Source organism: Mycteria americana, chromosome 1 (genome assembly GCF_035582795.1).
Source record: "Mycteria americana isolate JAX WOST 10 ecotype Jacksonville Zoo and Gardens chromosome 1, USCA_MyAme_1.0, whole genome shotgun sequence".
Taxonomy (NCBI): Eukaryota; Metazoa; Chordata; class Aves; order Ciconiiformes; family Ciconiidae; genus Mycteria; species Mycteria americana.
In genome coordinates, this window is record NC_134365.1 from 104,105,418 (window position 1) to 104,129,062 (window position 23,645).

The window sequence follows — 23,645 nt, forward strand, 5'->3', positions numbered from 1 at the left end:
CTCTCGTCCTTGAGTTAGGCCCCCTTGAACTTTTTATTTCTCTTTCAGAATAGAAGAAATCTATACAAGCACCTACTTTTGACAAATTTAGCGTAACTCGTGTTGACATCCTCTCTTGTTGCTGTCAAATAGTCTTTGTGAAACTGAATTAAGGCTTTATAGGGAATTGAATAGCTTCCTGTGAAGAAGGGAAAGGAGGAATCTCCCAGTATTTGAAATATGTGACAGAATACACACTGGGTTCTGTGTATAATCAGGCTTTCATCTGTATCCTCATATGAGTTGAAAAAAAAAAATTTTGCAAAGAGTTTTTAAGGTAAGGTCTGAACTGACATATTCTTTTGGTGATCAGAAATGAATTGTTACTTTAAATGTCTATGAAACAAGTCTCTAGTGACACTTTCAAAAGATTTTCTGTGACACAGCCTGCCTCTAAATGTGTTTCATAAGACTTAGAGCTGAATTGCTGCTGCCGCACAGGAACATGGGTTTTCATTTTTTAAATGTCTTGTTGTGTGTGAGCGTTTGGATTGAACATGCTTCTGTGTGCTCTAAAAGTAAATGCATTAGGACTAAAAGGTCTGTTGGCAAGATTTTTATAATATGCTGAGCAGCAAATTCTTTATCAAAGGTCAGAAATCCTGAAGTTGCCATGTCTGTGGAGGAGAGGTTGGTTCCCTCTTAAAATAGCACCCACTGCAGAAACTCTTGGTAGAGGCAAGTCTGCAGAAAAGCAGAGCTGTGTGTTAGGAGACAGTGGCAGAGGCCAACTACAGGATGAGGCTCTGCAGCTGAAGTGGTGCTGTAGCTGGTGCTAGTCAGGATTGGGTTTGTGCACAGAGCTCCATGGGACAGATTGCTCCCGGTCTTGCTCAGGCTTCAAATTGATGAATCGGAGCATAAAATTCCCTCAGAAGACAAATGGAGAGCAAAAAGAATTGGGAGAAATGATAAAAGGCCCCACATAAGCAAAGATAAATTTCTGAGTATGTTTGTTTCTGACCATGTGTTATGAATGGTATAACTTTTTGTTGGGATCTGTGGCTCAAATCAGTGTGAATATAGGACACCTTCATGCTGGGTTCTCCTTGTCATCCCTGTGTAGGCAATATTCTGTAAAATAACTTCTCATTTCTCAGTGCTTTGGGTTGAAGAATTGCTGAGTTCATGAGAGAAATTTGAAGGCAAAGTTGGGTATGGGAGACAGACAGACAGAAGGACATTTTCCAGGTTTCTGTCAGAGCACTAGTTCTCACCGCGTGTTTATAGATAAATTCGGAATTCTTCCCACTGCATATCAGACAAAATATCAACAGCAGAATGAAAGATACTCAGTAAAAGTTAATTGTCATCAAGCCTTTTATTCAAAATAATGCCTTGATTGTGGTGGAAATGAGTGTTTGGTACCTTGCAGTACCACTACTGTGTTTGCTTTAAACATGTCTCATCACAGTTTTCGTTTTCAAGAATCCATAAAACTTGTTTCGAGGATTGGTGCCAACCTGTGTTCTGTTTGTTTTCTTGAAAGAAATTTTATCTGGATTCAGGACAGTTGTAGACCGACTTTTATTTTTGAGGTTGGCCGAAGCATGGGAGAGCTGATGGATTTTGTAAAAGCTTAATAGTGATTATTTAAAACGTCTTGATCCCATTCTGACATAACTGAAATATGAGAGGTTACTCAGTAAGGCTAATTCTGAATGAGATCATGATCAGATCTTACATTCTTAAAACTTATTTTTATTATGGCTGTGACTGGTTGATGACGAGTGAATATAGTGTACTGTAGAACTCAACAAATCCTTCCCCTAAGATTTTTAGGATCTCTGGAGCTTTGGAAAATATTTTCTAAGGTAGAAGAAAGTTTTCTCTGAGGAAGTGAAAAACAATGGATTTTTTTTTTTTTAAGGAAAACAAAAAAAATGTATCTTTTTTTTTTTTCTCTACTACCCTTTCTCCAGCTGTGTTGTGTTTTCTTCCACTCAAATGTGTGTGTTTCTTTGAAGAGGTGTGAATGCTGAAGACAGCAACTTAAACAAATGGTGTGTGTCTGGCAGCTACCACTGTTGGTATCTTTGGAAACCAAACTAATGGTATAGAAGACTAAATGTAGGCATCTAACTTTGCAAATGCTTAGGAGACACGGTGTTTATATACGACTTTCCTGTTACCTCTGTAACTTAATATACCTGGCTAATAAAACCTATATCAAGATTCTGCTGTAGCCTTCATCAGGGATTACAATTAATTTAATCCCAATACAAACTTAATTTTCAAGTTCTCACAATGTCTAAATTCCCATATTCGGATATTTTGGCATTAGCCTAAACATACTTGGCAATGTAAAACATGCATATAAATGAGTGTTTATATCTCTGTTTTAATGTTTATGGATATGAATAATTTAACTTTTAGTTCACTTATACTCTTTGTGTGTCCAAATGCTGCATAAGGAGGGAGTTTACCTGTGATTTTAAATAGTATTAAGTTCCTTCTTCAAAACAAAATTAATATGGAAGTAAGAATCTGGGCCTCTAAAATCTTGACAGAAAAGAGATTCTATTTTAGATTGGTAAATCCACTGCATTTTTATATTCTTCTGTACCTATTGAGAGAATACATACTGAAAATCCATACAGACAATATTTGAAGTTATAGTTACTCAATGATACTCAAATAAACAAAATTATTTATTTTGCTGTTCAGTTTTCCTTAGTAAATTTATGTTCTATTTCTGACTTAAATTATTTGTCCTCAACTCTAGAGCTGTAATAACTTCTCAATAAATGTGAACTAATGGTAAGCTGCAGAGCTTTTAAAAATGCCTTTAAGATATTTTTTACCTATTGCAATGCTTTTGTATTAGAAATCAAAATCTTAGCTAACTCTGTTTTTTCAAGAGACTCTCCTGAAAGGAGTATGACAATTTCCCAGACAGGTGAATGGCCACTTCCAGCCACCAGGTTAGCAGACATAGGGTCAGACTGGCTAAGAGTTTCAAAGGCTTTGTTCTTAGTTTAGGTGGGGGCTCAGGCAGAATGGAGTTTAAGCACAGTCTGAGTGTCTGCTTTGTCCTAAGGTGAAGAATGGAAAAGCTGACGGTCACATTCATATTGTCCCTGCCCGATTTTTGCGAGAATTCTTTAACCGACAAAAAAATAGGGGAAAAGGACCAGAAGCATTAGGGAGGTATTTGTGATGTCTCTTAGTTTTAAGAAAGAAGAAATACTGCCTTTTCAGAAAATTGAAAGTGACAGGCTCTGGATTTATCCTTAGTATATCAGAAAGAGCAGTGAAGGATCAGGATCACAGTTTTTCCATGGTGATTCTTTTGTTTGTTAGGTTTTGCATTGTCTTTTTTTTTTTTTCTACTAAATTTAAGACTGATGAATGGCTAGATCTACCGAGTCCTTGTCACATTTCTAGGCTTCTTATTTTGGTGTTTCTTCCAGCATTCAAGCAGTCTTCATTCTTACCTGATCTCCATTCAGTCTCTCTCCTGACTACCCTGTGGTTCAGAAAGCATTCCGTGTTGTATACTTTCTTTTTCTCCACATGTTTTGCTTCTCCTAGTCCAGTTCCTTAACGATGTATTAAGAGCTTGGGTAAAAATTTAAATTTCAATTCAATATTTTAATGAACATTAGTACACTGTTTTGTTTTGTTGGTTTTTTTTTTTTTTTTCAGTTTTAAAATATAGGCCTGCTTTAGAATATCTTCACAAAAGTATGCTTATTCCAATCACTGCAAGTGTTGACTTGCAGTGGCATTTGTAAATCGTAATTCCATTGTCTAGTAGAAAGCAAATGATCAAGTTGTTTATCGTAACACCTACTTTTTGCTTATAGTTTAAGTTGGCTTTTTCAGTAAAAGGTAGCGTATGGATCATTTGTCACACAAACCCATATTTAGGAAGAGCAGAAAAAAGAGGAAAATAGCGTTGCGTGCAATCTACAGTTTGTGCTAACCCATGGAGGAAAACAGTATTGTACGTTATCTACAGTTTGTGTTAACCTTTATTATCATACTAGCTATTTAGATAGTCTTTTTTGTGCTGATAATGATGATCCTTGTTACAGGCAGATGCAACGGAAGCCAGAAGCACCCGCAGTCACTTATGCAACATATCGAGGTTCTGCAAGGATTAGGCAGCTACTGAAGAATCAATCAGCAATGGCTGAAAAAGGAGAAGAAAGTACTGAGAACAGAAATGGTTCAATGGTCAAAGAAAATGGAGAAATCCAAACAACTGTCTCTCTGGAATCAGGACACTTAATAAAAGAAAATGGAGAAGATGAGGGTGAAGATCACAAAGATGATGTCATAGTAAATTCTTCTGCAGTTAAAATGGGAACGAAAAGGTCTGGTAAAGCTCAGCATTGCTGGGGTAGCAGTAAACATGAAATAACTGCAAAGACCACAACTTCATCTACTGAATCATCTTATGAGATAGACTTAAAACATACACCTGCTTTAGTTGCAACAAAAGTTAAAAGGACATATTCACTAGATTCTTTACTGTTATCTAGCAGTAGGAACAATGAGATCCTAAGCAATTCCACTTCCCAGATTACCAGATCCCTTAACATGAGTTCTGCAAGCGATTTGGTCGGAAAAGAAGTTGGGCTGCTGGGAGAAGCAGAAGCTCAGTTTCAGGCAGACAAAAATCCCACTTCTAACTTTGATAAAGAAAATCATTGTAGTAAAGCAGCTAATGAGGAGTCCACAAAAGAAATGCAGGATGATTGTTTACATTCACCTAAATCAAAAAATAAGACAGTTAATGAAGAACTACAGGTGAGTAAGGGGGAATATTGCTGTAATCGTCAAATGGATAGTCACTTGGAGCTAACATCGGATGTCCAGGTGCTTCATTCCAGTACCACTGCATTTCAGCAGCAAGCAGATCAGCATACAGGTAGCGTAAATAAAGATAGTGATCCAAGAAAAAGTGATACACAGAAAATTGTGGCAGCTGTAGAAAGACAGCAAAATCCACAGAACTTTCTTGCTACTGCTCTTATACATATTAATGAACAAATACCCACTTCGCTTAGCATGGAGTCCAGAGGAGAAAAATGCATAGCCACAGGTAATGTAACTGCTTCAGTGTCATCTATTAAAAATGATGAAGATACAGTCATGAGGACTTATAATGAAGAACTGAGTGAGTTAGGGAAACCAATGCACGTACAAAATGATCAGTTAATCCTTGTGGAGAATTCTAAGGATACTACCACACCGCAGACAAGTTTACCTTGTCTGGAAACTGAGGGTGTGGAAACAGTGAAGGTTTTATCTGAGGTTGCAGTGGAAAACCTTGCCAATGTATCATCATGCATACATGGGTGTGAGAGCGTGAAATCTAACTTTGATGAGCTGACAGCACCTCTCTCTGTTAGTTACGAGTCATCTTTTGAAACTGGAGGCTGTTGTTCAGCTTCTCTTCATCCTAGTTTTAAGACTGAAAATGAAACTATAGGGAAAAGAGAAGTCAATTTAAAAGATGTGAGAGAGACTCTTTCTCATCCTGATCTTGAATGTGAGAAGAGCAAATCCTTTGAGCCTGTAGAGATGAGCCTCTCAGAAAGCTCAGTTCCTGTCCACAACTGTGGTCCTGTTTCCCTTGAAACTGTTCAAGATACTCCTGCCAAGGCATTAGTCATACTCACAGAAGATAACACAGCAAAGCCTGCACCTTGCTCTTTAATCAGCATTGACAGGACAGATGATTGTACTCCTGCTGTTTCTAAAATAGACAAGAGTGGTATGACTGAGGTTGCTCTTGTTCCTTCTGAACATAAGGATTGCGTCTCTGAACTTTCCTCTCTCATTTCTAAGTCACAAGAAAACATTCGGAAGGTTTCTTACTCTGTCTTGGGATATGGAGAAAGACCTCTGACCAACCATTCTGCTTTCATCTCTGAAAAAGATGTTGATGTAGACATCATTTCTGAATCTCCACCTGTTTCGGAAGATAGGTGTATTAACTTTTCTTCCAAGAAGGAAAACAATAATAAGCCTAGGATATCACGCACAGTACTTGATTCTTCATCTGACAACCAAGGAAAAATGCCTTCTCCTGCCACTAACCCTGAAAATGGCCAGATTGCTAGATGGTCTGCTGCTTCTGAACAGGACAGCTTTATTTTTCCAGCTGCTGAGTTTAGGAGGATGATCCCTGAGAACAGAATGACCGAGGTGCCACTTTGCTCGGGAGACCCGAGAGCTTCATGCCCGGCTGGTTCTCTGGAACCTGAGCTTACTCCAGCTAAGCTTGATCGCTCTGCTGCTGAAGGAGATGTGGGGGTTGTTTGCATCCCCAGGCCCTCTTCACCTACTCTGGGATCCAGAGAAGCCTCCAACCTTTCTGTTTCTGCCTTGGAAACATTGGGTGTTGCTCAGGGGAACAGTTATTCCTCCAGTCACAGAGCTGGTGATGGGGCAGAGGAGGCCTCCTCCGCACAACAGGCTGATGGCGGTGTCTTGGCAGAGGCAATGCCATCACCCATCTGTCCTTTGAAATCTTTGGAAATGGCATCCAAGTCAACCTGTACTGAGAGTGTGTGCAGAAATGCTGTGGGACAGGTGAATCTTGGTAACCATGCTTCTGCTATCTCAGAAGCCCCTTCTGTGATGGATGATCAAACAGCTGCTGCACCTGCAGAGTCAAATGAGCTCTGTTCTGAGGAATTACAGGAAGATACCGATGTGAAGGGACAAGAACATGCTAAATTCGAAGATGCTGCTGTTTTGTTTAAAAAAGCTGAGGAAATAGTGGACTCAGTTTTACACTTGGCTGTAGAAGAAATAATAGCAAAACAAGCCATTGGTGTCTGCCAGCTTTGTGGGAGCAAGGATGGTTTAATAAATACGGATGTTCTAAATGATCAGAGAGCTGGAACTGTACCGCTGGAAGCAGAAGAAATCCAGTCAGCTGGGCAGTCATTAGAACATTTTAATGAGAGCAGTGGAGGAGGCTCATCTTCATTTACAGGAAATGAAACAGTGAATACAAACAATCAAGACGAAAAGATACTATCTTACATCCCTGATAAAATTGACCTACATAGTGCACTAGCACTAAAAGCAAAAGAAATAATTGATGAAGTCATTAACTCAGCCAAACAAAAGCTGGCATCCAGTCAGTGGCAAGGCAGTGAGAGTAAAAGGCCTTGTGAAAAGGTTGAGCCTAAACCTAAGGCTGAAACCCCAAAGATTTCAAACCTGGATATGAAGTTACCTGCCAAAACACAGGAACTAACAGAGAGGGCGGAAACTCAGAGTACAGCTGTAAACTGTGAAAAGGCAGATTGCTCAGGTCCCCCTTTACTTCCAAATAGTATGGAAAATGGCTTAGATTGGCCCCAAAGAGGTGAGAAGATGCCAAATAATGCATTTACATGTCAAACAAATGGATTTCTACCCACTGGTAGTTCAGTAAGGCCAGAATTAGATCTTATGACAGCAGCCAGAGAGAGACACGATAGAAAGGTGTGTGAACATCTGGCTGCAGCAGAGTTATGTGGCAAAGCTGGAGTATCAGCAACTAGTAGAAAATCTGATGGATCTTTACATTTAGTACATAGAGATGCTACTGTGACTGAAGAGATGCTTCTGTCATTGCAGCTAAAAGATTCACACAATAATACAAATATTCCAGAGTGCACGTTGCTGCCAACTGTAAATGTTAATTTGTCATCTTTTATGCCTAATGAAGAATGTATCAGCAAGCAGAGTGAATCCAAAGACAAAAGCAGTCCTCAGGGTTCTCCGGAAAGCAGTACAGAGGGCAGTCCATATGAACACTGTGGAAGACAGATGGCAGAAGAAGTACCTGCACAAGTAAAAGCAACCTTAGAAGATTCAAAGGCAGTGGAGAGTGAAGAGGAACTAGCAGAAGGGGCAAGTGAGGTTAATACTGGATTAAATACACAGTTCGCTGTACCTGAATTGTCTGTTATTGGAGAGGACAGTGAAGGGAAAAACTGCTTCAACGCAGTTTTTGCCCAAAATAATGAGAATCCGAAGCAGGTACAAATGAAGGATCAAGACTTGAAGAAAAAGGATCAGCTTGAAGAAAAAGGTCTGGACTGTAGCGATGACATGAAGGAATCGTTGGATCTTTTGGCCTTTTCTCCACTAATTGAACAGTGGGAAAACAGTTCATTTACTATCGTTTATGAAGATGCCCTTCAAACTGAGAACAAATCTGTCTCAACTGATGATATGCAAACTGGTTCACTTTCTTCTTCTGTTCTGCCTTCAGATAATATAGATCATCTAATATGTGAAAGAGCAAAGAATAAACATGAGCCTGCCTGTCTTTATGGGAACGATAACAAGTTGAATGAAGCAACAGATAGCTGTAGCTCGGAGTCATTTCTGAGCGTGGAAGCCAAGCGCCATAGAGTATATCCTTTCTCTTTGTCTCCAATATATGAAGACGACAGCTCCCAAGAAGACTTGCTTTCCACAGACGTGTCGCCAGAAGGCCATCCTAGTGGAATATCTAAAGATAACATTGACCACGCTTCTGTGCTGTCCCTCCTCCAGTCGGTTTCTGAGCGCTTACAGTTTACTACTCAGTTCAGTAAAGAGGATGAGGAGGAGGGAGTAGAGGATGAGGAGGAGGAAGAATCATCATATGAAGAAAATATGCTTGATGTTGAGAGAGAAGAAGAATGTCTTTCCAGTCAGTGGAGAGGGAATTTAAAAGCAACCCTTCAATCAGACGACCAAACTGGATCTTTGTTTCCTGAACAATCACCTCTTCTTTCAAAAGAAAAACTTGACTCTAAGGAGCAACCAGAACTGTTTCCAGATGTGGCTTCTCCCGGTCAAACACCTTGTAAGCCAGTTTCACAGAAAGCTGATGCTGTTCTAAAGCATCCTCCTACAAGTGTGTACTACCAGTATTTGAAATCTGCCAGCAATTGCTCCTCTGAGAAGGGGACCAGGGTTGGAAGCATTCTCCAGGATATGTTGCAGCCAAAGATTCACTGGTCTCAAGACAACACCATGCCAAAACTGGGAGAATTGTCAGTGGTAAGATGTCGTGTCACATAATATTAATAATCAAAGTGATTAGCCCAGATTCAAAATTGCTGTCTCCCTGTTCTCCTTCCTCCCTTTTTAAGGTTAATTCTTTTATCATAAACGAAAGTAATTAGGCTGCTTGAGATCATAGGTTAAAAAAGTCTTCTGATAAAATAATTTTAAAAACATAGTATTCTTGTTCAGCACACAGATGAAAGTGACTTAATTGTAAAACAGAAAATATAATAGGAAAATATGCATAATGGCAAGTCTGTATAATAGCAAAACACAGACTTGTCCATGTTAAGGACATTGCAAACTGAAGATGATGGAATTGCCGTTTGTATGAAAATTGTTCTTTCATTTCTTCTGCTTCTGAGATTAGTAGAGCTGTATTGTCCAAAAAATATAAATATCTGCTTACTGGGCTATTTGATTGTTTCATTACAGTGTCTTCTACAAATTGTAGCTCAGTTAGCAAGTAAGTAATATAGTTGCTTCTGTAGATTAGCATTTATTTTTTAGTTTATTTAAAGCAATGATAGATGAGGGTATGGAAACAGTTCTTCCAGTATTTAGAAACTGAAAAGGCCACATAGACCAAATGTGTAACTGAAGAATAAAGTCTTTCTATGATGTTGGGACTATTTCAGTCTGTGTTACAGGTCTGTTTTGGTTTTGCCACTATTAAGACATGCAGTTTATTGTTTGCTGGGAAAGAGTAATACGTTTTCAGAAGTTATAACTTCCGTAGTAGTTCTTCCTTTCTAGCACTTGCTGCTTTCTGCTGATTGTTTGATTCCATTAAACTATTTACAACAACTCTGAACATCAATGAAGCAAATCATGGTAGTTTGTGCTAGTGACAGTTGCATACATTTATAGGAATAGTGGACCCAGAATAATCTGTTTATGCTTTGTGCTACTGTTGTAGACTTAATAGTTGTTTTCCATGTGCTTTTAATTTCAGAACCTCATTGACAGGGAAAGTCTCAAATACAATCCAAGACCAGGAAAGGTAAGCAGGATTTGTGTCACATAGATCAATATGATATGTGGAATAATTTGTTATACCAAAATTTTTGAATGCAAAGCATCTGAAGTTGTTAGTCAAGTTTTCTATATTTTAGTGTACGTATGCTTGCACATGCTAATAACGAGATTATATTATTAAAAATCCTGCCACTAGTAATTTTACTGTATTTCTGTCAGCAACTGCTGTTTTAGTTCAGTACAGTGTTTCATAAAAGAAAATATGTAGCATATCAGTTGAGTGGGCACAAAGTGAAATAGGTTTTATTCCAAGCAAAAAATAACTGTCTACACTGTATGTTGAAATGGGCCCTCATTCATATGCATTGTATGTTGTTTCAGATTATTATTTATGATATTTATGGCGACAAAAGTAAACAAGAAGTTCATTCTGATGTGCTAGATACCACGTCCTGGATCTTTCCCATAGGAGCATTACTTAGGATAATTAGAGGATGGTAAGAAATCCAGGTCATATTTAAATAGAGTCTTTCCAAAAGACTGTATATGTGTTTCTCTTGTATTTTCATTTCTTTAATTTATGACACACATCTTATCTGCAAGAGTGTCTTTTTCTTTCTTTATGATTAGACTGATACAATGAAAAAAGCATGAAACAAGGCTTCAAATGCTGCAGTACAAAAAAAATATATTGTTTCTCCTGGGAACTAGCTTCAAACAGAAAGTTTCAAATAGAACCACAAGTAAGTTTAGACTCCTTGCCTGAAGTGCTGAGACAGTACAGCCATAGTCATCACTAGAAGCATGTGTATGCCAAAGAAAATGTTTGTTTGGGTTTTTTTATAGTTCAGTTTCAGTATACAGTACCTGTTGCAAAAGGACCATAAAATGCACAATCTCAGCTGCTGTTTGTAATGTAGCATTTAGGGGAATGTGGATGCAGAATGATATACAAGTACCTTTAAGGTAGATTTTGAAGTGTTTCTCGGTTTGCTTTGGGAACCTGGGACTGGGACCATGTCAGTTGTTGCATTGGAATTTAATTGGTGGCGCTTACAGTGAATGTTTCTGACTGTCAGCCATAGTAACAACGCATGTCACATTTATGCAGTCTTGAGGCAGCCTTGTTTGGTTTTGCATACATTTCTTTCATGTCCTAAGAAATATGGAATGCCATTATTAGTATGTATATGTTTTATGCCTTGTATAGTATCTGCCTGAACAGGATGTGTTTTGATATGTCAATTAATAAATTTGTTCTGGTAAAATAAGGCTTTTTATTTACATTGTGGTTTAGCTGTATTTTTATACAGTTAATATTTTAAGTTACGTTAGGCTACGTCCTGGAGGAGAACTGTGTATTTTACTTTCAAAGCACAGAAGTACAAGCCCCGTATTTATCTAAAGTGAATGTGACTACTGAGGGACAGTATAAGAAAGGTCTGATAGTTGGCTTGATAAGAAGAGCTCATTACTGAGCTTTCCAGCAAATGTGCTGTATAAGGACAGTCTTAACCTAACAGCAACAACTCAGTTCATGATATCATTATTACAGTTGGATTTTTTATGAGAAACCAAAGTTCCAGGGTCGGAAATATGTACTAGAAGAAGGAGAGACTGTGCTGGATCACCTTTGGGATCTTCCGGGCGTGAAACATCGTCGAAGAAACCTCACAGTTGGTTCAATCAAACATGTAACAAAGGTATAGACTTTGTTAATAATATACTCACATACATAATTAATTTCTGTTGGCAATAGTGGTGTATTACTAGCAATGGACAATGTGTGTATGCTGTGTTTCTGATTTTATTCAAATTTGCTATGAATCACATTTTTTACCTTCAAGATAAATCCCAGGACTTTTGCTGCGCTAAATTTCCCTTTCTTTCTGAAGGTATTGAGCAGATGGATTATCTTTCTTTGCCACCACCTTTATCTGACACAGTGACTCCCTTCCTTTTAGATGTTTACACGTCCAGTTAATTGAAATTAAATGGAATCAATTCATATTTTTCAAAGAAGTGTTTATCTTAAGCTTAAACTATCTACTGTGTATCTGTGGCTCCTGTTTCAGAAGTTAGTAGTTGCGTTTCCAGTCTCATTTGTACAGCATAGCCTCCAAAACTTACTGTCGCTCCCTCTACAGCTTTGTGCCATCTGTAGGGGTTCCACGTGGACAAGTGGTACACCTACAGCATCTGGCTCTGCATACAGCCAGAAGTTTAAAAGGCATTTTGTTGAGAAGATAGGAATCAAATGCCTAAAACTAAATATAATGTATCCATTGTTATTCAGTGAATGAGAAATATATTTACCAGATCTTGTGATTTAAGAAGACTTAGTGCTCTTGTTGTTTAGCATAACATTCCAGTTATTCACAGGGCAATGGCCCTTTCCTGCGAGTGAATTAGCATTTGTATTGCAATGTGAACGTTTTTCAGAAAAAGCGGTGTTTCTTTGTTCTCTGCTGGTATAGAGGTCATTTTAAAATTGATAACCTTTTTGTTATCAGTGCAGGGGCATAATGTCATAACAATTAGAAATATTTTTTTGTTCTTTTAAAAGACTTAACAGTAAATAAATTCAAAAGAGGCTGGCTGAGGGCGTGACTAATGAAGTTAACATCTATTTGAACTAAACAAATTTAAAGCATTTGACTAATATGGAATATGAATATTGATCAATAATGTGGAAGGCAGCTAAATAATTAAAGAAATACCACAATAACATGTGGAACTATGGTCTGAAGCTGAGGGAAGCTGGGTGTGTCTTGGGTATCAAAGAAAAGCCTTGGATAGGAAAGACACTGTGGTTAGCTTCATCATGCGTGATAAAAATCTTTGTAATACAGCTAAGTAGATTTGAGCATTGTTCTTCTTCCAGTGTGTGGTTCATTTGTATGGAACACAGATGGAAAGCTCTGTTGCAGTACACTAGTTCAGTAATCAACACTGTTTCTCATGTAACTTAAACCTCTAGCAGGAATGGCTGGTTGGGAGGACTTTTGCTGTTAGTCCATAGGGCTGTATGGAGCTAGTGTGGGTGTGGAAATTATTAAGCTGGGTTTTGTCCTCTAAACCTTGATTCATGAAAGCATCCCTCTTTTTTTAGGTTGTACTTCAGCTGCTGTGGAAGTTCTTTTAGAAGGTAGTTTGCCAAAGTGCTACCTTATTTATTTATTTTTTGGAAAAGTGTAAGCATTATTTTAATTGACAAACAGCTGTTTCTTTTTCAGGCAGCTCATGTGTATGTGATCTGCAGGAACACATGTTTTACTGTCATTCTCTCTTTCACAGGCTGGGTAGCTCAGTGGCTTTTCTCCTGCCTAGTTTGGTCATACTGGCTGTGTGTCCAGGCTGTCTGTCTTGTCTTCTGATTCTTCAAGTGGCTTTTTATGGTGCTGGTTTAATGGCTGCTCAGAGGCCTTGAGTTAGCAGATTTGAAAATTGGCTAAATATTTGAGAAGAAAATGGCTTGCCAAGAAGAGAAAAACAGATGTTTACTAAAGAAACTGTAGGAGATACATTTAATATTGTTTTTATTTTTTACTGGCAGATGTTAGTTTGCTGAGAAACAGCCTGCCAGTAGCTTTGTGCTCTGATTTGGCTTTAAGCATCCACAAAAAGCAAAGGTTCTGTTAGCTTTGTGGTTAGCTTGTGGCTTGACTTACTGTGGATATGCATTATATGTATCCATGTGGGTTTAATTTGAAGGAACTTTGGAGAGGGGAAAAAAGATCTCAAAGGAACAGATCATGCAGCTAGTAAAATGAAGACCTATTTGAAGTAATGAGGAGTCTGAATTCCACTGAGGCAAATCAACATGAGCTTAAGCTAGCAAAATCTGCCTGCAGATGCAGGTTCAATGCAGCTTCTAGAGCACAATCTGTTCAGCCAAGTCAGTTCTCTGGTCTACTGCAAATGCATATATTGACTTACCGAATTGGAGAGCTTTTTCTATCTGTTTCTGGAAGCCCAAAGAGGGTGCTAAATGTTACTTTCCCAAAAATAAGAGCTGAGAAGAGTTGCTGATGTTTCCATTCTGGTGTAGTCTTGTAAACCACTATTTTGCCAGGTGACAGGAGATCTGAAACAGCAGTTTATAATCTCTGTCTGCAAGATGGTTAGGCAGGGAATAACTGGATTCCTTGTGGACTCTCCTTAAGCAAAGCTCTTTGTAATGGGAATGTTTGCCATATTACATGAAGGCTGTGTTTCTTCTGTTTGTGTGGTTTGCTAGGTGAAAAGAAATTATTAATTCAAGCATGGGCTACTTTGTCAGATGCCATAGGAAGACACCCAGCAGCTTCAGATTGTCTCGTTTGCTAGTTGGTATTTACAGCCCAGTAGTCATTAATTTCTTTAGTATTATTTTATTTTACTACCAGCCCTGTTGAGTTCTGTAGTTTGGTTTGGTGGTGATGGGTGGTAGCAAGAGTGGGACAGAGCAGGAGAACTGGGAGAAAGAATTGTGAATGGGTAAAAAAGGCTGAAGGACCAACAGAGAGTAAGATTTAAAATAAAAAATGCTGCAGAAGCTGACATGTCCTAAGGACAAACTGTATATCAAAAGTAAAATGTGTGTCTAGACTGTATTAAAAAGCAATCATGTGAATACCAGAACTAATTAGGCCTAGTTTTCAGTAGACTCTTCTCTCATCGTTTTGGCATTTAGCTTAAGAAGCCAGACTTCAGTCATTCTTTGTCCTGTTGTTGACATAAAAGGCTACTTCATTTAAACAGGCTATTTTGATCTCTTCAGTCACCACAGCTTCAAGGAGAAGCTACCTAACAGTGCTGAAATTATTTAGCCCTGCTGGTGCTGTTAGGGCTGTAACCCTAGATCCGGAAGAAGGGTATGCGGCCAAGACCACCTTGAGGGGGTTGAAGGCTCTGGGTCTCTCACTAATGGTGGAGCTCTTGGTCAGACTAGAAAAATGTCAGAGATGCCACCGAAGAGCAATATTTAATGCTAAGGTCTTGAGGGTCGTCTTAACCCTCTTCAGAAGAAACCTTAACCTTTCTGTTGAGGGGTGTGTTGCTGTTTTGGAAGTGTCTGTTCTCTGCGAGCTAGTGCGAGTATTCCCTGTGCTTTTGTAAACATCTCTGCTCCCAGAAGACCATGAGGGAAGCATAGGCACTCCAGGATTACTGTGTGGAGGTAGGAAGAGAGTACCGCAGAGTAAAGGAAGACCGAGTGGGATGCCTGGAGGCTGTGACCTACCTAAGCATTTGCTGGTTGTGTATTATCATTGGTAATGAATGCAACTACTTAATCTGTTTGCTGTGCTTTTTTTCTGTTTTTGCCTGATGTGTCAGTAGGATAATGGAATATGGCATGAGTTTTGACTGCTTGTGATGGGGGTAGCAGGGCCAGGCGGATATAGGGAGGAAACTTTCCAGTTTGGGATCTGGCCTGAAACACTGCGGTAGTAGTTTTGCATGGTAATACTTTTGCATGTGGTTATCTTGTTTGGAAATCTTGACGCCTTGCAAATGAAAGGGCTTCGGACTGAAGGAGCTAGTTCTCAACCTGAATGCTATCATATTTGTGTGGTTTTCATTTTGTTTCTAAAGATGGTGGCTTTCTTAGGAATGTTTAAGAAGCCTCTGAAAGTAATGATGCCTATTAAATATGCTTAGGCAAATATGAACATGCTAGGGCAAATATTTACCAAGTTAAACTTTACATGCTTAAATTATATAAATTAATGGCATAGTACTTGAGTGTGCATCTGGAAATACATAGTGTTCATATCATACAGCAATACTGAGTTTTACCATTTTCTGCAGTCTGTAAATTAATATATGTAAATTGAACTCAATATTTAAGTCAAAATATATATTTGTGATTTTCAAAAAATGTGATTACAAAATATAATGTACTTCTTGCTCGAACATGTTATTACCTTTAAAAATAGATATTTGAATTGCTTTTGATGAAGACCTCAGTTTACTATGTGACACTTTATAAAAGGATTTTGTGGGCTTAATCTAGCACACACAAAAATGCCGTTGCAATGAATAACGTTTTTTTTATGACTGTCAAAATCTGGCTGGAGAGAGATGGTGATAAATAGGAGAGGTTTTATTATGAGCGCTTGTGCTTTACCTACCCTTTGGAGAACTGCTACATTCTTCATCTCTTGAGGTGGAGCCTGCCTCGTAAGCCTCAGAGTCAGGAAAGCAAACTTGAAAACAGAATACAGACTGGCTTTTTCCAATCTTCAAATGGAAAAAAAAAAAAAACCCTCCTACTGAATTAAAATTAAACATACTCCTTCTCATATTCTGTCTGAGCCTGCAGGCAAAGATACTTTATTTTGCCACTTGTCTAGTCTTGTAGGTACTTTGCTTCAGAATTTATCTGAAACCATTAACAGTCTAGCAGCGTTATTTGTGGAATTCTTCTAAGTGCAACTTCTGATTTTACGTATCAAGGTTTATTGTTGGATTCACAGATTTGAGCCATATCAGGTATTATTAGGAAAAAAAATAAACTTCAAATATTTCTTAACTGTGATTTAATAAGATTCATGTACATGTGAAAACTATGAGGAGATTTTTTTAAACTTGTTTAGTAATACACTTAGAATTCAGGAATGGTGTTCCTTAGCACTTTGCCATAAAGTAGCATTGTACTAGAAAGTCTTTTTTCCTAGTCTTTCTGGTTTTACTCATCTGAAAATAAAAATTCTGATATTGCAGTTTTTGTTCTGGAAACAAACGGTGTGCCTTGTTTGCAAGGTACAATACAGAGGAAACACAATTGTGCATGAGGGAGAGTTGCCAAAACAGTATACTGTGTTACTTCAGATCTCAGAGGAAAGTGAAATAATATCCTGGAGTCCATTTATTATAATTGCCACTTTGATTGCTGACAGTTAAATAACTACTGAAGAAACTTTGCTAACCAAGAAGAGGTGTGTTTCTAGGTGGAATGTTATTCTATCGTTTGAAAGCTCCACTCAAAACCTATGTGAAAAGGGAGAGCACACAGGTGTTGTCGTGAGATGAGGTGCTGTAGCTTTAAGAGCTTTTGTGCCATGTTGCTGGGTTTCTCTGCAAGCTCTTGTGTTTTGCCTTTCGGGTCTGGCAGAAGCCACAGGCTGAGTGGGATCTCTGTCATGATGTGACCCTGCCTGGGTCTTCAACAAATCCAGTAACCAGGTGCTTCTCTGAGGGCATCCTCAGGGACACCTCATCCCTCTTCTCTACTGCGCATGCAAGAGGCATCTTCCTCCAGCCACGTTTAGGACTTTCAGTGTCTCTCCATGCTGTCCAAGCCCTTTGGCCTCATGCAAATGGGCCCATGGGTCAGGAGGATAAGGGGAAGGGTACTGTGAAGTTATCACTGAGAACTGAAAGTTTCCAGCTACGGCAGAGCGAACTCTGTAAGCATGTGAGCCACCTTTCACTGTAACAGGAAGACTGGATTCATGAGTTGTTTGAATGCTGGGAAAGAAAGTATTGGCAATGCATTTTATATAAATATTATGAAATGAGTGTGGTTCAATAAAATCCCTGCAAATTCTAGAGAAGATCATGTGTTCAACAAGTTGTTCTTCAGCATGGTATCTATCAGTAGAAAACCTTCAGTAAGGTTACAGAGGTTGTTACTCTGTAGTAACAGGAAAACTGCTGAACTGTCTACTCAACAAAACAAATATTTTTCTAGTATTGTTCTTTTTCTTTCTGTGTCTAAAATGCTGTACATTTATTTAGCATGACAGAAAATGAAACTCATATGGCTTGAAACCATAGTCAGATACATTACAGAAGCTAATTATCACTGAGGGAGGGAGGCGGGAATGTAGTAGACATTTCTAGAAAGTTTTAGTTATGCATGCATCATATGTATCTATATGTGTGTTATGGAAGCACTGCCTTTAAAAAAAAACAACAAACAAACAAAAACAAACAAACAAACAATACTGCTGATGTTTTTGTATTCATGGTTTGTCTATCTGTCAGATCCTTTACTTGGAGAGTACTTAAACTGAGCTTTTTGAAAGTAGCCCAACAGGCATAAATGCATAGTTCTTCTTTGAAAGTTAGTGAGAGCTGGGAAATTTACTTCCCTTAGCTTTTCTAAAAATTCCAGTCTTCATTTAAAAAAAACTAAAACCCTTCCATCATATGAAGCCTGGAGTTAGGTTAGAAAGGTGAGAAGACAGGAAAAAAGAAGGAAACGTTACTGGTCCTGCCCGCGCCACGATGGGGCAGACTCTGCAAGCATGGATAAGCCTTACCCTTTGATTTGTTTCCGCAGGACTGTGGCGTTCCAGAGGTAGAGTTCTGCCTGGCAGCTGGTGGTATAGAGGGACTTCCTATCTGCATACAGAGTGCAGTTGCCAATTTAGAAGAACTGGATGTTGAGAAAAACCCTTATATAAGAGTCAAATCAGGAGTGTGAGTACTGAACCTTTTTAATAGCATTTTGCCAGCGTGTAGAGGGGTAACATCATGGGATGAAAGTCAGTCAGCAATAGGAACAATATTTGGGGGGTTTTGCTACAAATCAGTTAACATACTCTAGTTATTCCCAGCTCTACACTTCAGCATTGTGCTATGTGGGCTCCTAGTAGTGGAACCACGTTTTAGAAGGCATTTTTCCTCTAGTTGCTGGCAGAAGTCATCTATAATTCCATCTTTGAGTAGCTTTATATTTAGAAGCAGCAGCTTAGCTATAATTAACTTGTAGTTCATTGGAGAATAGATACTGTCTCCCTAGTCACCCACCCTGTTATAACACTAAGGCTGAATACCAGAAAATGAATATTACGTCATCCAGGCATTTCTCAAGCTACAGCCATATCCTGACTTTCTGGAGAGAGGTGATGCAATATGCTGCAGGCCCCTTGATAGCCCAGCATTTCCTGTATTGAGCAGAATAGTCTGTTTCGTGGGTAAATGGCCAACACTTCACAGTTCCTGAAGTTTGGGAGTTCTGTGCCTCTTCTCATATATCGTTGCAGAATGACATTAGCTATTTTGTTACAAGAGTCTTGAGTTTGCCTTTTCACATGAGCCAAGCTTTCCTTCCCACAATCTTGCAATATGTCTATGAAGCTTGAGGTGGTGAAGGAATTAAAAACAGAGTCTTGTCTTAGATTTGTTAGTATAACTGCTTATGGTTTGTGTATGTAGTTTTAAGAAAGTCATTTTCCATATGGCTCAATGCCTCTTCTTCCATTCGTTATTTGGTCTACTAACCCTGTGTCCAACTTCTACATTCAGCTTTCTTTTTGATTTAAAACAGTCTGAAGGAGCCTCAGCATTTTTAATCCTCATGTCAAAATTACGATAGCCTGCTTTCCAAAGAAGTGTTGTAAATCATCATATTCTAATAACTTCCACTGAAAAAATGAAGTGGGATTGGTGTTGGAAACCTTTTAATTCCTAAGGTGACAATCCTAGGTAAAATTTGATGCAAGTGTCTCATCCTCAGTACTGACACTAGTTTTGTATATTCATAGCGTAACAAACTGGCTTCTTAAAGTGAACAAATTGGTAATTGTCTTCTCTTTCATTTATGTTTAGCTTGGACTGAGAAAAAGTATCTGACATCTTAGCATTGATGTTGCCAGTGTATTTAAATATAGCTTCGTTTTGATGGGCTGGCAGTATCGAAACCACATTATCTAGCTCTTATGTGTACAAAAAGGAAAATAATTTTAACAAGATTTTTGTATTTGTAATCTATCTAATGAGGTTAACAAGTCCTTTATCCTTAATGTTATAGATGGCTTGCTTATTCAGACTTTAATTACAAGGGAGAGATGAAGGTTTTGGAAGAAAGCAATTCACCATCTGAAATCCCTTCAGCAGATGTAAAATCGCTGCGTCCCTTAAAAATGGTGAGGACTTCACAATTCCTAATAAGCTGTGTGCCTTCCTTTTCCTATTGTTACTCCCCCAAAGGTTTTGATCTAAATATAACTTAAGTTTTGACCTTAACGTCCTTTCAGGGTTAATCCTTATATGTGTAACACTTATCTCACACCACAGTGCATTTGCAGTGTTGTAATGGCATGGCAGTCGTCATGGCTTGCTGGGCTTCCACATCTGTCCAAGTAAGACCATGTAGCAGAGGGAGCACCTGATTCACTAGGACATCTTCCTAGGAGACTGCTGTTGTTGAGTGGAGATCAAATAAGACAGAACTGAAAGGCTCTTAATTCTATTGCAACCAACACCAAATCATTAATGAAAAAAGCTCTTCAGAAGCTGATTTTCTTTTTTTAATGGCACAGCTAGAGTCTACTGGGGGTGGAAGACCAGGCGAGGAGTTTATTACCCAGTAGTATTCCTGTGACCACACATTGCACAAAAATCTTGGGAGGTGCAGCTAATTTTTGTTTTGATAGACAGCATGTAGACCTAAATATGAAAGAGATGTAGAAGGGTATAACACATAATTCTACTGTCTACATAGCAAGCCTACAGAAGGAGAGTTTGAAAGCCCCAACGGAATAAGACCTAACAGCTGTCTTTATTGTTGCTCATGGGAGATAGGTGTCTTACTCCCTCATAGAACATCATTCACTAACATTTCCAGAGCAAAGGTATTTGCTGTATTTGCTCTTTGACCATAGACATGAATGTCAGCCTATATTTTCTCTCACTTCTGGTGTTGATATTTTCTTAGTGTTCCACCATTTGTACTTAAGAAACTTGAAATATATACAACAAAGCTTTAGATGTTAATTTAAAAAATGAGTCAATATAAATTAGTTTAAAAACACATAGTAAATATTTGCTTTAGATTGCTAGTAGACAATGAAGGAGTATTTTTAAATTGCTTGCACCCCTACAGGCTTGTCAACACACTGATTTGTTTGTAGGTCAGGTTTATAGTGTCCCTGGCTTTTATGAATTATCAGAGTATTTAAACTAGTGTTTGATTTGGCCAACACTGAAAATGGTGGATATAATTACGAAGACTTCATGCTCTGATAGTACTATAAAATACATGTCAAAGCATAACTTTAAGATTTATATAAATACCTTTCCCCCCCCCCCATCTTTTTTTAGGGTGGACTAAAGGTACAAATGCCAATGAATGTCAAGGTAAGCACTGAGGACATTGAGAATAAAATATGAGCACATTGGAAATATAAAACCTTTATTTAAGCTGTTTCCTTTTTGTTGGGTATGTGATGTTTGATTAAGTATTCAGTGTTTTCTGCAGAAGAAAAAGTCAATAATGCTGTCAAGTTTGCTTTCTTATTAGTGTTTCATGAGATGTAAAAGTAGTAGTAGTTTGTTTTTTACATAATGGGAGAATGTGAATTTGCTATAGAAGAGTCGTAAAGCTTTTATAAAATGAGTTTTCCTGACTGACACATCAGTTACTGTAATGGAAAGGGATCAGGAGAGATTTTCCCATTTAACATACCAAGTTTAAAAAAAAAAAAGGAGGGGGAAGAGAAGGAAGGAAGGGGGCAGGAATAGGACCCTTCCTTCCTAAACCTGATCCCAATACAAGAGTCATGAGTGAGACCATGACCCTTCTGGGATTTGAGGAGCAGAAAGCTAATCCAGAGTTATTGCTCCTTTTCCCTCCTTTTTCTAGTTCTCCACAAAAATGCTAATGCTTTAGGTAACTTTTAATTATACAAATACATGAAAGACTCGGGTGTTTTTCTAATAAATATTGCAATAAATTATTAGTACTGTTAATAGCTGATCTGTGTGATTTGGCAGATGGGGTACTTCAAGGGGGTGTTAAGTGCAGTCACTCACATAACTTCAGCAAAGTACAGAGAAAGACCTCTTGTCTACTTTTGAAGGATTAAACTCAGTGTGTCTAGCTGTGACCAGGTAGGATTCACTGCAGGCTTATATACACTGCCCAGGCACAGGATTACAGGCTAAATCACAGTCATATCGCTGCAGAGTGCATTTATGTATATAGAATTGTGCGAATAAATATCCTTCTGTGGCAACGGCTGCAAATAGCCTGACAAGCCTATCTAAATCCAAACAGGGTCTCTTCAGCTTATAGGGCATTCAAGAATCAGAAGGGCTGAGGAATGCAGCCCTGAATTTTCTTCATAGTGGTGGTTTATTGGAGGGGGGAAAAAAGGTGTCTTCCACATACTGTAGCAAGTACGCACACCCAAACTTCAAATTACTATTGAGGGCATACTCAAGGCATTGTTCAACATCATGTTTTCTAGATAATAATATATGAGAAAACCCACTTTGGAGGATGGTTCAAAATGTTTTCAGAAAACATCAGTTCTGTCCCAGCTCTGTTTGGTTGTGAAGAGGAGTTTCAGGAAGTTGGATCAATACGTGTAATTGGTGGAGTGTAAGTATATTTCACTTTTATTTACTTTAAATTAGGAAATCATAACTAAATACTAAGAAGTGCTAACTAAGGGGTGATTAGAATCTCTCACTGGTAAAATATTTTGATAAGAAAGGAATATATATTTCTTTTGTCAATTTTCAGCCTTGGATAAAACCACCTCTCCATATGGCTTATCTATCTAAGGGAATAGAGGAAGATAAGACTGAGTGTGTGAGAGGTGTGAAGTCAGTGTTTACCATTTGGATGCCAATAAACTAGGCCACTTTGTTCCTTAATGACAGCATTCACACAGAGCTTTCATTTATATTGCTTTATACTTCTGATAGTCTCTACTTAATTTACTGAAATGACCTCGGGTAGATGTGGTCAGTCTTCACTTTGACATTTTAATGCATCTGAAATCTATAAACTGTTTTATTGTCTTAGTGGTCATCCTTTGCCACTTGTTGCATGTTATGTGGCATTAAGAATCTACCCTTATTTTTCTTCATTGAGGCCTCGGATTGATTCCATGTTGCCTTGCCCCTCTCTCTGTCATAAACACACACACGCATGCACAAAAAGGGCTGTGTAACACAGTCCTTAGGTGGACTGCTCACGAGGTAGGCTCAGCACCAGCTGTTCTAGAGAGCTACCAACCCCACACACATTGTTCTTCCAACCTCTTCCAAGACCCAGCAGGATAGGACTGTTTGAAAGCGTGCAGGATGGTTGCTTCTGCCAAAGAGCTTAGCAATAAAATAGTTTTCAGAAACTTTTTATTTTTTTCTTAGGGGATTTCAATGCTAATACTTCAATATAAAGATTCAATAACATACATCCTTTAGAATCTTAGCCAGCACTAAATTCAAAATAAACTTAATTGTGAATACTCAAATAACCTATTCATAAATACATTATGTATTTGCTATCTGGGAAGCCTCAAATTATTAAAAATCATATTTCTGTCTGTTGTGGTGGCTTTTTCTTTTAATACTGTGGTAACTTAAACAGCTGAATTAATGTAATCCAAATGGTACTAAAAGTAAAGCTATCCCTGCCTGCCAAATTTCAGTGTCAACAGAATTTGTACAGCAGTTCTAATACTTACAAGGGAGGTTTAATGAAAGAAATGCTTACAAGAAAGAAGGAGAGGGAAGCACTTTTTCAAATTAAGATCCATTAGACCTTTCAAAGTTGATGTGGAAAAGCTTTCTTTTAATCAAGCCTTATCTCTTTGTTCAAAATACTTCTAAAAGTTTTATTCCCGTAGTGCTAAAACATATTCCTTATGCAATGTATTGTATATATT

The 23,645-nt window shown here is 38.3% G+C and overlaps 1 protein-coding gene across 2 annotated transcripts in view; it reads left to right on the plus strand.

Annotated features, from left to right (window-relative positions):
- Positions 1-23,645, plus strand: part of CRYBG3 (crystallin beta-gamma domain containing 3) — a 95,014-nt gene that overhangs the window by 38,582 nt on the left and 32,787 nt on the right. For both annotated transcript variants that reach the window (XM_075515716.1, XM_075515721.1), the window contains exons 4-11: positions 4,080-9,048; positions 10,010-10,057; positions 10,414-10,529; positions 11,588-11,735; positions 18,305-18,444; positions 19,778-19,892; positions 21,070-21,105; positions 22,218-22,351. In XM_075515716.1, coding sequence (XP_075371831.1) covers positions 4,080-9,048; positions 10,010-10,057; positions 10,414-10,529; positions 11,588-11,735; positions 18,305-18,444; positions 19,778-19,892; positions 21,070-21,105; positions 22,218-22,351 — 5,706 coding nt within the window. The remainder of the gene's footprint in view (positions 1-4,079; positions 9,049-10,009; positions 10,058-10,413; positions 10,530-11,587; positions 11,736-18,304; positions 18,445-19,777; positions 19,893-21,069; positions 21,106-22,217; positions 22,352-23,645) is intronic.